The sequence below is a fragment of the Cyclopterus lumpus genome, chromosome 6 (genome assembly GCF_009769545.1).
Source record: "Cyclopterus lumpus isolate fCycLum1 chromosome 6, fCycLum1.pri, whole genome shotgun sequence".
Classification (NCBI taxonomy): domain Eukaryota; kingdom Metazoa; phylum Chordata; class Actinopteri; order Perciformes; family Cyclopteridae; genus Cyclopterus; species Cyclopterus lumpus.
The window spans coordinates 7,741,547-7,757,997 of record NC_046971.1 but is presented as its reverse complement, the minus strand read 5'-3'; the positions used below and the strand labels follow the sequence as shown (position 1 = coordinate 7,757,997).

Below are 16,451 nucleotides of genomic sequence, written 5' to 3'. Positions count from 1 at the left end.
AAAGAAAATGTGCCACTTGGGGACTTTTAAAACCACCGAGCCAAATGAGGTCAACTAGGTCTGGCTGCAGCATTGTTTATGGTTTGTTAAAAGTAAGACACTGTTGTGAGGCTTTCTGTAGAACAGCTCTTCTCTCATGAGGAGATTTATTGAAATTATTTAATTACATTTTTAATTGACTGCCTAGCCCCATATCTAATTACACAACACACACTCTAGTTGAGTAGCTCCACTGAAGGCACCAAAACCAAAGCATTTGCAACAGTTATTTAGAAGAGCTGGTGGCCTCTCATTATTCAATTGCTTTATCGGAGAAGGCAGCCCCGTCCAAACCAATTTAGAGGTGACAAATTCAAGTCATGTATTCTTCGACAGGCAAAAAACAATAACCAGGATGAATAATGCAAAAGTCAGCAGGGAAATATCTGACTGATGCTACATCTTGGAACTCCTTTCATAATATTTTTGTAACTTAATATACTCTGTATCTTAACTTGCTGATATATTAAACTGCGTATTGGTGCCTGCGTTCTGTTTGCAGAACACAAAATGTAGTTATTTATTATGAGTTATTGAAAAGAACAGACGATATATATTCTTTAGCCTAAACCCCCTTTTCCAAACCTTTTCACTCTTCTCGATTCTTCTTGTTATTTCTTCCTCATTTATGCATGTGTGTCAGCCTCAAAAGCTCTAAAATGAACAAACCAGAAACAGGTTATAGACAAGCATTTCACAAGACTTACTCCACTAGGGTTTATTTAGCAATAATTTAACCACAATTGTTTTGCCATCAGGTCATGCTTGTTGCTGCGAATTTTAAATATATATTCCTGGAATTTCTTCACGTGGGCAGAAAATGTTATTGACAATGCGTTTCTTCATCTTCAGAGAACCGAAAGCAGACTCTTGACTAATAAAGTTTCCTTCCCACTCAAGATTCACTTCTCTTCTGTCAAAGTCAGTTATATTTTGAGCGGCTTCTTGACCGGACTGCTTCTCGACGATCAAAGACTAAACCATCGTTACGGTCAAGCGGTTGTGATACCACCCTTGTGTATAATGGCGCGTTTTGCTGCCACACTCGGTGTCATCATCCTGTCGGGATTCATCAACCTCACAGCAGCAAACAAAGACACTTGTGATCTTCATGCTGTAGTCGGACAGAGTCTGACTCTGCCGTTTGTCTACGAGGAACTGGCAAACTCACATGTGCTGAGATGGACTCATAATAGCACAATCATTTTATACAGACAACAAGGCAAAGTGTCCGTTGGAAAGCCGGAGGACTTATCTGCAACCGGATCTCTTGTGCTGAAGAACCTGCAATTCTCAAGTGCAGGGGAATACCAAGCGAAGTTGTTGAATCCCAACGGTACACTGGCTAAGTCATGGACTGGTCGTCTCTGTATGATGGACAAGGTATCAAAACCTCAACTCGCCTACATTTGTGACCCCAAGTCTGGTGCCGTTAATCTCAATTGCCACGTAGCTAATCCTCAGAGTTGGATGTTCTCATGGATGCTCAATGAAAAGACCTTAACCAGCGAGACAAGACCAACGCTGAGCATTTCGCTTGCTCAGCTGAAAGGGGAGATGAGCTTTACATGTAGTGTGGCAAACAAAGTCAGCAAGGAAAAGAGTGACACTGTCCGCCCGAATTGTAAAAGTCCACCACCACCACCAACAATCTGTTTTAAATCCAAAACTGTTGTCGCAGTGCTAGCAGGAGGAGCAGGTCTGATTCTGTTGTTGCTCATCATAATCATCGTATTATGCATCTGCCACATACGCATCAAAACCCAAATGCGACGCAGGGATGAAGGGGAGATGAGGATGCATTCTCTAAACAAGCGAGTGCCTGACTCTATCAGCCCAGAGTATGAGACTATGCTCCCAACTGAGGACTCTCCACCCCTGAGACACAATCTTTCCCCCATAGACTGTTACAAGAATGTTTCTCAGCCTGAAGAGCAGACTGAAAACAGGCCCGCACAGCTGTCCACAGATGCTGCAGGACAACCTTCACCTGTGCCGAAGCCGAGGACGAAGAGCCCCCAGACGACAAACATCTGAATCTACCTCCCTCTTTTTTTTTCTTTTTTTCGCGTTTTTAACGTACCAAAATGAAAGAAATTGATTCAGAAAATGTTCTATTTCTGTTCCCAATTTAATATTATATTCTATCAAGACACGCTGTGGGCCCGGGAGGCAGAATTGTAAGTAGTAGCATCTTTATTTACCCAGAAACATTAAATGTGATATCATGCCTGATCTATGTTGAAGTTTTGTTGTTAGTGTTTTCAATTTAGCCTTTATAGAGGTGGGGGTAAAGGGTTGGTGGGGAATATAAAGGGGACTTATCAGCTTTATTATGACTTGCAGTCAATGTACTTCTGTCTTATAGATAAAGCAATAAAAGCATGAAATGACCAAAACCAACAAAGATTTTGTGTGTCTTTCAACACTTTCCAAATGCGTTAAGCCTGTCTGTTGCACTCAGCCACAAGTTGATTGTTTCTAACTGAAGAGATGAATATTTTAAAGTATGGTATGAGAACTAGTGTATCTTAACAATGACGTAATGGACAAAAATACAACCGAAACACAACTATTCACCATCTGACTTCATAGAAGCATTGTATTGAATGAAGATTATTTTCTCCACTTTCATCTCTCAAGATTATCAATTTAGTTTTTTGTAATATATTTTCTGTAGTTTAAATATATGGCGTTTGAAAGAAATGTGGTTGTCGAGATGATCTTATATTTGTTTGGAAAAGTAGAAGAACTTATCCGTGTCCAAAAATGGCCTTTTGTTCCAGCTTCTTACTTGTCAGCATTCTTGCACTTATTAAAATTTGCTTGCTTGCAAGAAGTTATTAAAGGGGGGGGAAAAAAATCAATAGAGGAATGGATTAGCTAAGGCAAATATCTATTATCTCCAATGGCTAAATGGTAATCCGCACATCAAAGTGTTTGCTGTCCCGCCTAATGCTGTGTGACAGCCACATAATGGAATCCCCATGAGCGTCATCGCCTAAAACTTACAAGCCAATGTCATCTTTTGTCAGGCCCTGCTCCTCTCCTGCTCTCTTTACATGGCAGACATTTCAGTCCAGCCGGCAGGGATTTGGCAGTAAAGCTGGTATCTGCTGCTGGAACAATGCCAGTTGTCTTTCTTGAGAAACACAGAGACTTGGCTGGCAACAGGCCACATGACTTCCCCTCACCAGCCAAAAAAGTGCACCACATACATAGACAAACCAACTCATACATGTGTACATACTAATAATAATAATGCATACTGTATTATTACTTACTGTACACACACAGGGCTATATTTCAAGATACAACTTAATGATCTCTTAACATCTCATATAACTTTGCCAGATCTGCCCTGGTAATGAAAAGGAAATACCTCTGAAATGTGTTTAATCAGTGGCTCTTGGAGTCCAGAGGATGCAGCCTTTTGATCTTGGAGTGCGTGTGTCCAGGAAAAGGGTCAATTACCCATGGAAAGTATTTATACTCATGTCAGATCATTCTTATTCCAGTTCTCTTATTATCAAGGTGCTGCCGAGTCTGGGGAAAGCAGCCTACAAACCAAATCAGAAAATCAGAGGTCAGCCAGCGCAGTGGCCTTGTTTTTATCAGATTTGTCTGAAAATACAGAGATGATTATGACCTATTAACATTCTTGAACCAAGTTAGCACTCCTTGACCTCAGTCCTCTTTCTGAAACGTAAAGCATACAAAGCAGTGAATGAGTTAAGGCCCAATCAGTCACACAAGTTTGTGGACAAAGCCATGTTGCCAATTCGTGTTTTCTTTTTACACTTTACATGCAACTTGTGGAATGTCTCTGCGCTGTATCTGTCTGTCTGCAACACACCAAATCATTTAAATTGGATTAAAAAGGAATCAGGCTGCAACAGACTTTTAGTGGAGGCAGAATAATTTCCAGACCTCAGCAATGTTTAGCACCTCACAGACACTGGATGTCTGAGGCCAACGCAGTGCTTTGTGGGAAGGAGTTTCTAACATCTGACTCTAATCTCACGGTAAATAGGGTGAATCTTTGAAGGGAAATTGTACTTTTACCTCTGAATGTTTAAAAAGGATTTACAAAGTGTGTGTGTAAAGTTGTTCCTACGTTTTTAATAACTGCTAGTTAGTTTTAAACTAGTAATTTACAAAAATATTTAGCAAAAAGGACCAGTCAAAAGAAATGCATGTAAAAAGAAAGTTACTGCTATCATGTTGTTTTTGGAAGTAATGTTTCATCTTGTGATGCTGCAAAATAACTTTAGCTTAGTCCATTGGTTCAGTTAGCTACATAGCAGTTACATCAAATCAACAATCAATCTTTATTTAGGAACTGGTTCATGTGGTACAACCACAGATTTATTAAAAGAGCTTTTGATTTGGTGCTCAGCCTTGGTGCAAATTTTCCCCAGTGGGCACTCGTAATATTGCAGTGAAGAAAAAAATATTATTAAGTCAGGACACCTCGGACAGCAAACAAATGGCAATTAATGCTCTTGGATTATTCATTTGTAATCCATAAAAAGGATTTATATTTGTAAAATTTTCCCAGAGCAAAAATGGTATTTACGTGACATCATCCCAAATTAAAGTCCATAGGTGGAGTCGGAACGTGTGGGCGGGACTTGTTGGGGAAATAGTATGTTCAGCTGCACACAGAAGTTACATCTTTTATGCGCCAATTCTCATTCAAGTGAATTGGTGCCATCTTTTAAACGTATGATACATCCACCATGGGTCCAACCCGTTCTCTACTCAGTAAACAATAATATTCCTTTATTGATGTGGGGGAATTTACAAACATCATATTACATATTTAGATGAAATTGTTTTGGTCTCTGCATTTCAACCCATCCTTAGTAATTAACTGGGGGTTGAGTGTCTTGCTCAAGGACATTTTGAAAATGTGAAATATGTGGAGACTCGGGATTGCACTGGCGGTTTCAGGTCAACCACTCTGCCCATGAGCTACAGCCGCCTGTGGTGAAGCCTGACCGGAGTGGCTTTGGAAAGTGGTAGGAAGCAGATATTTTGTTTATTTACGTAACAAATCTGCTACACGTGAACCAAACAATAACAAATCAAACAACAAGTTTAACTGAACTGAATAAAGGTAGCCTAGATTAACATAACCTCTCGTGCACACAGCTACACAGTAATGTTCCCTCCCCCCCCCATAACAGCTAAAGGCATCAGGTTAAATACAGCCTCCAATCAGCAGGAGTAATCTACTCTGCACCACGAGTGCAGGTAAAACCATTCCCTCCCTTAAATATGCTTAGTCACAAAAGCTATCCCCTCAAACATTAATTTCAAGTAGAACACCTTTAAATAGACTTACATCATATTTACATCATATACACATTCCTAACACATTAGATTCAACCTAAATCAATACCTTACGATAATCTACAACATGAGTGTGTGTGGCAACATAAGGAATTTACAATAGCGGTGTTAATTGAAGACAGGCCCTGTGTAGCTCTTTTAGATTAAGGAAGTAATCGCACCCTAGTCAGACAGGACAGTCATTTTTTGCGGAGGCATAATTGGGGTTTTCTGTAGTCATGGTGACAAGGTAGCTTACACCATAGCTGAGGTAGATATCCAGGTTGAAGGGCAACACCGCCCCATACAGGCATTACAGGCCAGAAGAGATTTACAGTGTGTTTATCAGCAGGGCAATTCACACAGAATTGTGGAAGATTAAGACAAGGACTCCCGACTGGAAGATCTTTGGTACGAGTCCTTAAAGAACCTAAAAGGTACTACACACATACATTTTGCACAGGTTTAGTACCCTTTGTTGAAAGAGATCAATTGATGTTTTACGTGTAAACCAAAAAGTTCAATTGACAACAAAGCCTGTCCTATAGAAGTATGACCATTGTCTGTGCTCCTTTGTCATAGTTAAACACGGATAGCTTGTTGAATCTCCGTTCATAAAAAGGGATTTCCCTTGCAGAGCAGTTCTTTGCACCCTTGCCAAATACTCCATCATTGTCTACTTTGACATGGTGGAAGAGACTCCTGTAGAGGTTCCATGAAAACCCGTGACGAATAGGCTTCCTACACATCTCTAATCTGTAGCCTAACCATGTTATAATTCTGTCATGGATAACTTGAAGTTACAGGAGGCACATGTTTTGAACAAGGCTTTGGAAGAAAAATAACTAAAGAATTGCCTTGAAAGTTTTGATAACTTTTTTTGGGGATTCATTTCCAAAGTTATTTCTAATGCCTTCTGAAACAGGTCATTAAAATTGAGTTCATGGGTTTGCTGAGGTCATGGAAGAGAAATCTAAACACGCAAATCAGGCCACGTCTCCGTGTAGTGAGGCCGAGGGGCAAATGCACCATGTCCGATGGCCAAGGAAATGAAACATGGGGCGATGTACAGGAAGAAGAGATGGACAGAATCAATGTTCAGGCCACACTGATGCCAGTGAGGAGAAATGATATTCCCATCATTTGAGTCTAATGCCTATCGGCAGCTGCTCTGAGCCAAAAGGAGGCTGGCGTGAGAAAAGAGCAATGGCTGAGAAAAGACACAGACGGGGAGCACTGCTGCCATTTGTAGCCAATGAAGGACTGCGACAGCACCAAGGTCGACAGACGTGACGCCGAGCATCACCGCTCCCAGCAGAAACTTCAGAAAACATGAAGATACGATATGCGTCCTCTGGGAACACGGAGTAACACTTTTGAGCTGCAGTGTTGTCTTCTGTTCAGCTACCAGTAAGATGCTTCATGAGGCCTCATTCAATACATGAACAATTTTACAGCACTAGAAAATGGTGGGAATATAGCCGATCATTGTAGGCTAAAGAAAACTAAAATTGTCAATAAGGACATTTTCATATTCATTGTAAGCCAGGACTGGGCCAATCGGTTATATAGTATTGTATAGTATGGGTAATGATGAGGATGAAAGGGCGTCAATTTCAAAGTTATTCAATACATAAGTAAATTAATGGTTTCAATATTGTCGTCTAATAAAGTATTTTTTAATGAAAGCAGTTTTAATATGCTTTGCATGAAGGTGTGTATGGTCCGAGGCAGTTCTAAATGTGTACGCAGACTACTGACATATTCAGTTAAGAAAATATTCATTAAGCCCAGATTTGTTTGTGAATGAGGTCCGTTGTAACTTCAGGAGGTTCCTGCTATCCCCCCCATTCTACCGCACCACTCCCAATACGGGTTATGTCAAAATCAGAAGAAAATAGGAGCCGTTATGTCTTCCCTCTCTTTTTAATAAGTTTCACCAGCCAGTCTTTATTTAGCATTCATTTAAATGTTATTCTACTCTATTGCTTCACTTAGTTTGACTGTGGTTGGAGGTCTCTGCAGTGGTGCAAAGGATACATTGATAAAGGGTGGATCATGTTGTCCATTTGTTAGATGCATAACACTTAAAATTCATGACTAAAACAGCTACAGTATATATAAACACATTATTTGCGTCCGATCTATGACTCTACGTGTACACCTTGTTCTGTTTATCAAATCGTAATAATTGTGGAACCATAGGCACCACAGTTAGCCCTAAATGGATGTAGAAACCTCTACATCTGGCTTAAGGTATATCTGACGGCTTGTCTCCATCTTGGGAGCTGCTGCAGATTCCAGGTGAAGCTCCCGTTCAGGGGATGAGTCTAAACAAACATTCCAGTAGAATCAGCTGTAGACAAAAGAGAGGGGTAAACTCCAGTCCGCAAATGCTGTAAAGCAGGCCTATCATTTCCACTACAACCTGAGCTCTGTAATAAAAATGCTTCTATCAGCCAAATTACCCATCGTGGGCTAGAAGAAAGATTCCACCTCCTGCTTTAATAAGCATCTTGTGTTCACAGACTCAACATTCATACAGAGATCAAATATTTCTGTAACATTCTTAGAGATACGAGGCGTGTGTGCGCCTACACAAAATTGCAACCTGGTAAAAAGACTAACGTTTTTTTTGTGTGGTTTTTTTTTACAGCCCACTGTGATGTGTATTTTGTACAATAAGACTTTTCGCTTTGACATGTGCAGCAAAAAGCATTTAAGATGGTTCGCAGAGATAACTATAATACCTTTTGAGGAACACCCAGAAGAGATCATTTGGATAGTTTGAAGCCTTTGTCATGGTCTACGGGCCTATCTCCTCTCAGAAAAAGGATCCCTTAAGCCTCATTGTGCGTGTGGATTCACGCAGCGATAACAGCATGTCGGTGACGGGCCGAGCAACAATAGTTGAAGATGAGAGAAGGGTGGAGGTGCGACAGAGGGCTTCCAACACAGGGTGTTTTTCTGTGGCTATGCCATCGAGAAGAGCATCAACACAACACTCCAATGGTCGCTCTGTGTGGCCTTGGTTTCTTCAAAAAGGTACAACATGGTTTCTTGCAGTGGTCTCGTATGTGAAACTCGCCTTGAAAAGTACTTTACCATCAAAATAGATAAGAGCTTTGGACAAATGTGTGTTTGCAGGTTATTTATTGCTGCCATGGAGACAAACCAGTTGAGGGAATTACTCAGAAAAAAAAAGTAATTACACCAATTGAAGTTGAGCAAAGCAAAAAAAGAAAGAAAAATAGACATTACAATATTTAATATATGAGTAGTAAATAATTACATTGCTATTGTTTGAGCAGCCCGGTCTCACCAAACATTCCACTCGCTTGAAATATTAACGTCGTTCCTGCTTTTTGCTCGTCATTTTTCGCCATGTAGGCAATGTAAATGCATGTGCGTAAATATGCTACGCTGAGAGAAAGTTGAATAGTATTAAAAAGTGACAAAGAAGACTCATGGTTGGAAGAGAAGGAACACAGTACCGTCAACCAGGAGACTAGTGTTCAAGATCGATGTTGGTGTCCTAGTGTTGGGGAGTTATTTTTGAAGTTACGCTCGTAATGTTTGTGACGTGTTTTCCATACTTGTGTTACGTTATACTTAGTTAACATACTTATTTCAAGCCCTACCAGGAATTTCTTTCTAAATGTAAGGGGTTGTCTTCCCTATACCCAACTGTGGCCATTTCAAAAAAGTCATGATACGCAGAAAATATTCTGCTATTTATACGGCTTCCCATGAGATTAGGTTGGTATGCGACACATGGCTTTTCAGTCTTTGCATTTAGTCCTAAACGCAGCATTACCAGGAACAAAGTATGAACCACTTTAAAGTGTTTATTTAGCCATCTGTGGTCAGGAGTGGTCAGAGAGGACAAAACAATAGAAAATATAACAATAAAACATTACTATATCACATTAGTACATAGAATGCACTGCAAAAGTCATTGTAGTGACTTAAAAAGAAAGCATGCAAGGGTTGATCCAAGCTGTTTAATTATAATCCATGTAATCATGTGTCTAATAAGTCTTCTGGGCCAATTGATCCGAGTCAAATCGTGTCCTTATGGCGACTGACAGGCAGTCTGGTCTAAGTGGCCACTGATTCTACACTGTGTGCCAATAAATGTGTCACAAGCAGCTGGGTGGTGTGGTCTACGTTGTTGAGCTGTGGTACCATATGGAGTGCTAAAACTGAATCAAAGATCCTGCTGCCATCATGGCATGTGAGAAGCTCATGGATCTTTCTTCCAGGACACATTTCCTTTTGGGATGTCCGTGTGCAAAATGGAGACATTGGAAGTGGATGTTTCAGAGCAGCCACCACTTTGATTTTGCCTAATAATTGTTTATAGAACATATTGTCACAGCAGACAGATTGTGAGATTAAGAAACTTCTTTTGCTGTTGATCTATGCCACTAACTGAACATTAGCGTATTAAAAAAAGGCAACAATGTTAATCCCCTTGAAAGATGCAGTCCTCACACGCCAGACATTCACAATCAAGCGTCACGTGCATATGCCGTTTAAAAACATTCGTAATTTTTTTAACACCACCCGTTTTGTCAGCCGAAATGATGACGACGCTTAAAGTTGGTAGATTCGCACTGGTTCTCTCTACTAAAAGCCAATTGGATTTTTCCATTGGATTTTGATAGTTCTAAAATAATCATTTAAAATTATTGCAGAAAATAAGCTCCGTGCCAAACAGACATTTATGATACTTACACAAGATAATCTTCACGGACTACTTTTATGATGTTTTAAGTATTAATGCAATCGGCAGAGCACAAGTATACACAACGGGGCTGTGAAGCAAACTTGACAGCACAACGATGTTTTGTAGGCCTAGTCTCAATTAGCCACGTTTTAAGACAAGTAACTGCTGCAAAATTCATGAGAAAAGATATTGCAGAACAACAAGTTTAAATATTTTAAGCTCGTTTTAAAATATAGACCTCATTTCAGGCATCTAACCCAAAACCCAATGACTTCCAGAGACGGGAAAAAACTACAAGCAACGCAGAGGTTGATTTATGCTTTATTAATCTTATTTCTAAATAGGCCTATTATTATTATAGGAAGTTTTGAGGATGAGTTTGGGGAACATTATCACTCTGTTGGGAAATTAGTTTAGCTGGAGTAAATGGATTTATCTTCCACAAATCCTATAAAGAGCCGCACATAGCTACTTACCTTACGTCCAGAACTGGCTTTCACACAATGAATGTGACGGACCCGAAATATGTCAAATTTGCTTCCAAATGTGTGTTCTATAGATAGTTAAAGAGCCTCTCTGCTCGTCCTTAACTGAAGTTCATAAAATGCATCTATTGCTCCCAGAAATCCTCATCTCAAAGCTCATTATTACAGGCACTGCGGATGGCTAAAGTAGTACTTGAACATAATATAACCGCATACTCTGTGATGAAATTAGAACATCTTCAGATGCTAAATGGAGAGCTTTGCAAGGGACTATAGTGGGATAAAAGCTTCTCATTGTACTGGTCTGTAGAAGTGGTTGTGTCTGTCTTTGAGTAGCACTACCGTGAGACAGACTGGATGGAGTGCCCCTTTGCCACACTAATAGACACACCTATTTGAGTGTGTAACACAATGACACATATAGATACGTATACAAGAGATAACTGGACACACTCGCTGTCTGTAGCCCAGACAGGAAGTCCTGCTGAACACAAGACAGCAGCACTTAGACTGGCCCTTATTAATTAGAGCAGGTAGACAGAGGGGTGGAGATGTTTTGGGGGGAAGGACATTGTTGGGGTTTTGAAGGCCTTTTGAAGGATGAAGTACGGATTGACAATACCGGGTCTTTCTTGTGGGTTAAATACGATCACACCCTCATATGAAAAAGAATGACTGATAATCTCAACAGAGGGTATTTCGTTGAGTGTTTAGGTGTCTAGGAATTTCCCATTTTTCTCTTGTCCAGAGATCGTATCTTCCTTTGACAGATGAGGGGTAGTCTGCGTGTCTCTCGGGTACGAGAAACCAGAACCTAGTATTTAGTCAAGCGCAAGCGAGAAAAAAGTGGCTTCTGAGAGCAGAGGACCTTCGGAGAAGTGATTGATGGGAGTTGACCCCGCCACATTTAGGTTTATGGATCAGTGCAAAATGAGATGTAAATCCCTTCCAAATGGTCTTACTTTCCAGTGTTTGATCCGACTGATCACTCTTTGCTCTCTCCGCTGCCTCTATGTCTGGAATATGTCTTTATCAATCTACCATTTAAAAAGTTGTATACAAGCAGTCAAATGGTAGAGTGGTAAGTTGATTATATACACTCGCTAATGAAAACAGTGCACTCCTTTTAGCTTAGAAGCGAGGACACCATTTCCAATTTATTTATTTTTTTATTTGAAATTTAAAAAAATCACAAAGTAGGTGATAAAACAATGTTATTTTGGGGCTGAAAGGAGGGCCTGTGTCTGTGACCCCAAAACAGAACACTAGGGTTAATGCATCATTCACTATAGTTGCATTGTCGATGCTGAGGATTGTCAGGAGGTGACTTATTTTAAGTGTGACGCATCCCCTCTAGTTTAAACAAATTCCCCGGTCTTCTGCAGGAGGAAAACAATTGGGTACGGGGAGAAATGTAATCTATTCTGAGCTATCTCCACAAGAATTCCTTCATGACCGCTAATGTCTTCTTTATAAGCTCTGCAAACCTTTCCACTGAATAACTACAGCTTGTCACTTCTTTTTCGCACACAGTATCAAGGCCCACAAGAATGAAATTGTATTTTTTTGTATAGGAGGAGGATTTCTTTTGCTTGTATGCTCTTTTGTCTATGTCAGCAAACAACAGGGTGTGTGCCAGTAACTGAATTGTACTGTATACCTCACAGGCCTCTTAGGTTAGTGTGAAAAGCAGGCGAACAAAGGCAGCATTCTATTATGAGGTTTATTATAACCTGGTGACGTGAGCCACAACAGAGTGTAAACATCTCCAGAAAGCTCATTTGATTGGAGTGTTAAGCTGTTAAAAATAATTAGCTCCCCCCTTCCCCATGTTATCTAGTGTCTTTCATGCCTGCAGGACCGATCCACAGCTCACAGCTATAGCCGCTGTCTGTCCTTTGCCCCATTCACACTGACATCGGGCAACATTTTCCAGGCTGCGTAGCAGCATAAAGTTTTACAATGGGGAAAGTATTTTCTGCAACGAAAACTCTGCCACTGGTCGTAACGTGTGCATTTCCAAAACGACTGTCGCTAGGCTTTTTTACGGCTATTTTGCTTTGTTCTCTGTGAGAACCACAGCTTTGCTTGAGAAACAAAGAGCACTTCAACTGAATAATAGCTACATGCCAGATATCGTATGTCGTAACAAAGACCCCTGAGCAGATATGAACATCCTGAGTGTCCTTAACGTGTGATTCACACCGCATTGTCACGTTCATGGATTAAACAATACAAGTCCATTTTTCACCACACCACATGTGCATATGGGCTTTTGGCACATTCATGCGGACCCCAGGGGTCCAACACCAACCCCCCCCCCCACCCACCCCCTTCATACCTCCTCCAGTTGGACCGTGTCAGTCTCTGACAGCATACCGCTCGACCATGTGCGGTAAAGAGGTGGTCAGCTTTGGACCAGGGCTGCAGTCGGCCACACATCGCATGCAGCTGTTACAAAATGGACACTCTAACACATGTAACACAATACCTAAAAATGACCTCATTCAGTCTGAGCCAGTTAAAGTCAAAGCTGACACGATTTCCTTCAAAAGCGCTGGCAGCCAGGCTGACGGTACAGTTCGTACAGCCCGCGGGGCAAAGTGCCAACGGCTTCTACCCCCAAACGACTGATATCCCAGTTGGCAGGGGGAGATAACTGTGTACTTTTTCATGGATTTTAAAGCAGACATTATGCATCAAAAGATGAAAATGATACTGCTCAAGGCCAACTGTTCCACTATAGGATGGATGTGTTAGTAAGTGAGTGAGGGATGGCAGGGAGTGGGATATGTGTGTATGTGTGAGGTACACAAGGAGTTAAGCTTGCCTAAACAACCTTCTCGTACTGCTGTGACTTCCCACAGGGAAAATTGTTTTTGAGAACAGTTAAACTAGAAAGTTAAAGGGTTCTGCTCACTGCTGTTTATACAGGCCAGATACAGTACAGCTCTGAAGGGAAGTTTCCGAAAAGGCTGGAATATAGAAAAGCTGAAAAAACTTGGAAGGTAATATCCACTAACCAAATATCCAGTAACCAATCTTTCAATCCCTTATGATATTCACTTCGCTCCACACATAATAAATCAACTTTATGCAGACCAGTGTACTCTCAATATGACCTCACAGATACCACAAAGTCAGTGATATGACACATGGTAAACAGTATGAAAGACATGTATAAGACTAACTACTAAAAAACTAAAGACTGAAGCATGATCATTACCTTGTTTGTGCCTTTGGTCACATTTAATGTTGCATGAGCTGCTCCAGAACAATGGAGGACAGCCAGCCAGTGGTCGCGTGGTGCTTTGCCTCCATCTCCTGGTCGGCAACAGAGATGCATTCACCATATTACTTACTTCAGTTCAATTGAAAGCAAATTGCTACTGTGTTGAATTGTAAACTCTAACGAGGAGTTAACGTGAATTGCAATTCACTTTTAAATGCATTTCATAAAGACTGTGATTTCAAATATATGAACTCAAAAATAATTCATCTTCTTGCAAATCCCTGTCGTTATGTCTTTTTTTTTTTTTTTACAGATGGCACGTTAACATTTCACAGTAAGAGAAGCACAAAACAATAACATGGGTGATGGCTGGGTTGGGTTGACCTGCGTTGGTGAAAGCATGCTGGATCACTGCACACTGTCAGGGCTCATTGATGCAAATAAAACAGAGCCATCGTTAATGTTATTAATAAAACAATCACAAGTCTTTATGTCTGCTGCGGTAAAGCTCTACATTGTATAACGATACGCACATAAATATATTGTTCTCAGGATGAAATACAGCAAATAATATAGTTTAGAGAGGAAAAGAGTTGTTTCTTTCAGTCTTTTTAATGGCTATACTCAGTAGGTCCATCAGTCAGCACCAGGAACGGACGTAGTCTGCTGCACATGGAGAAGACTTTCTGGAAAACAATCTGAGGAAGCCTGGTGCTGTTATTGTGCTAAACCATAACCTGCTTATGGAATCAGCAGGAGCCCCATCAGAAACCTGCTCTTGATTGTGAGCTAATGCCACTAACAAATCCCTTGAGCCTGCGTTGTATCACCAGCTTTAGGTGAACATTGGTCCGACATGAAAATGCGACTCCTCACGTCCAAAAGCTACCAGCAACAAGAATTACAATAGTTAAACATTCATATCTCAATCAATCGTCCTTTTTTCAAAGCAGACCCTTTTGACTGAAGAGCACACAATGGCTCCTTTCTATTCAAGTGTCCCAGTGACAGTGACAGTGGATAGTCGAAGATATTGTGGCTCAAATCTTATTCTGTGAAGAAGAGCTATCGTTTCAAAGGGATATTTTAACTTCAGGGTGGACTAACAGCAACATAACAAATAAAATAGAACTAATAGAATCAACCTGAGATTAGCTTACATACTCAAACAAAAATGATCATCCTGAGAAAAATACCTTCCCTAAAACCTCGCAGGTTCACCAAAGAGAGAGAGAGAGAGAGAGAGAAGGGAGACATTTGTCTCTGTTCTTATTAGTCGTGCAAAACATTATAACACAACACATCACAACATAACATATCAGAGCAAAGCATATCATAACATAACATAAATGTCGCCCCACTACACCATGTGGCAGGTAATGTTGTACTGGAAAACCTTAAGAGAGATGTGGAAGAAGCAAGTCAATAGGCAGGTAAAAATGAAAAGAAAGTGTAAGATTATATTAATAAAACTAAATTAAACTGAAGCAAAAACAACAGAAAAACACAATAAAATCAGCAGTCTCTATGCAAACTGCCACCTTCCCCCCTACTCTCCCCTGTGATTTTACAAATATAATACCATGTAATTTACTGCAGAAATATCTGACCTATCCTCCTACATCTTAAAGGTGTGCAGCCCTGCTCTGCTAGGAAGACAAATGTATGCTAACCTGTTTGCAGTATCCCTGATTGAGCAGCTGATCCTATGAATCCTATGAAACAACAATAAAAGAAACTAAAGAAACACAAACAGGCACAGTGAATGTAATATCTTGTTTAACGCAATAGGGGTCACTGTTTTCTCAGTTAAAAGAAATACACGTTTCATTGGTTAGATATCTCGCAGAACATAAATCCCCAGAAATATTACTATAATGTCATGGTGTGTTATGAGATGTGCTGAATGTTACTGAACCAGTTAGCCGCATACGCCTGTATTTTAAGTGGATGTCATTTTGCTGTAGTAGTTTCATAACAAATACGTCCTATAGATTCTACTGTACACATTTTAACGGCATGTATGATTTTGCAATTTAAAAATGAATAAACACAGCATTTCACAAATGAACATAGTGAATGATTAAGTGTGTTGCTGCAGTACGTCGGTGCAAACCAGGTGAACGGTGGTTTGTGGATTCACTCTGTCGTGCAGGTTGCAGCTGCAGATTGCAGTGGAATGTCTGCCCCGTTACCTCAAAGCACTTCATGGTAAACATCAATCATTAGAGTCTTTTATGAGGATTCTCTGAGCAGGTTTGTGTTTTTCAGCTAAGTCATTAAAGGTGTCTGGTTTATGCTCACAGCAAACAGACCAGCTTTTTCCTAACGTGTCTGTAACCTGGAGAATCTGGAGGGGCCTAAGCACAGCTTGGTTCCTTTTGAGGGGAGTTGTTGTCGTTTTGTCAGGACATTTCTAATTCCTTCGATTAGATATTAGGAACCAAGGCAAGCTTCTGGCAAGAAATCAAAGCAGTTCTTGAGGGATCCGAAGTATCTGCTTTCATTTAATGTACAAAGCCATCTCAGTGCAATGAGCCCCGAAAGAGTGGCTAGTATAATAAACAGACTGCCTTTAAACAACCTGAAGTACCTGCACATTTTATCTCCCACTCATTTTGGTGAC

At 40.5% G+C, this 16,451-nt stretch overlaps 1 protein-coding gene across 1 annotated transcript; it reads left to right on the top strand.

Moving 5' to 3' along the window:
* The first annotated feature begins 950 nt into the window (after positions 1-950).
* Positions 951-2,428, top strand: LOC117732392. Its single transcript, XM_034535309.1, has one exon. The coding sequence runs from the start codon at positions 1,063-1,065 to the stop codon at positions 2,074-2,076; it is 1,014 nt and encodes a 337-aa protein (XP_034391200.1). The 5' UTR covers positions 951-1,062; the 3' UTR covers positions 2,077-2,428.
* Positions 2,429-16,451: the final 14,023 nt, after the last annotated feature.

Coding starts and splice junctions, on each gene's coding strand:
- LOC117732392 (XM_034535309.1), top strand. CDS start 1,063: ATGGCGCGTTTTGCTGCCACACTCGGTGTCATCATCCTGTCGGGATTC.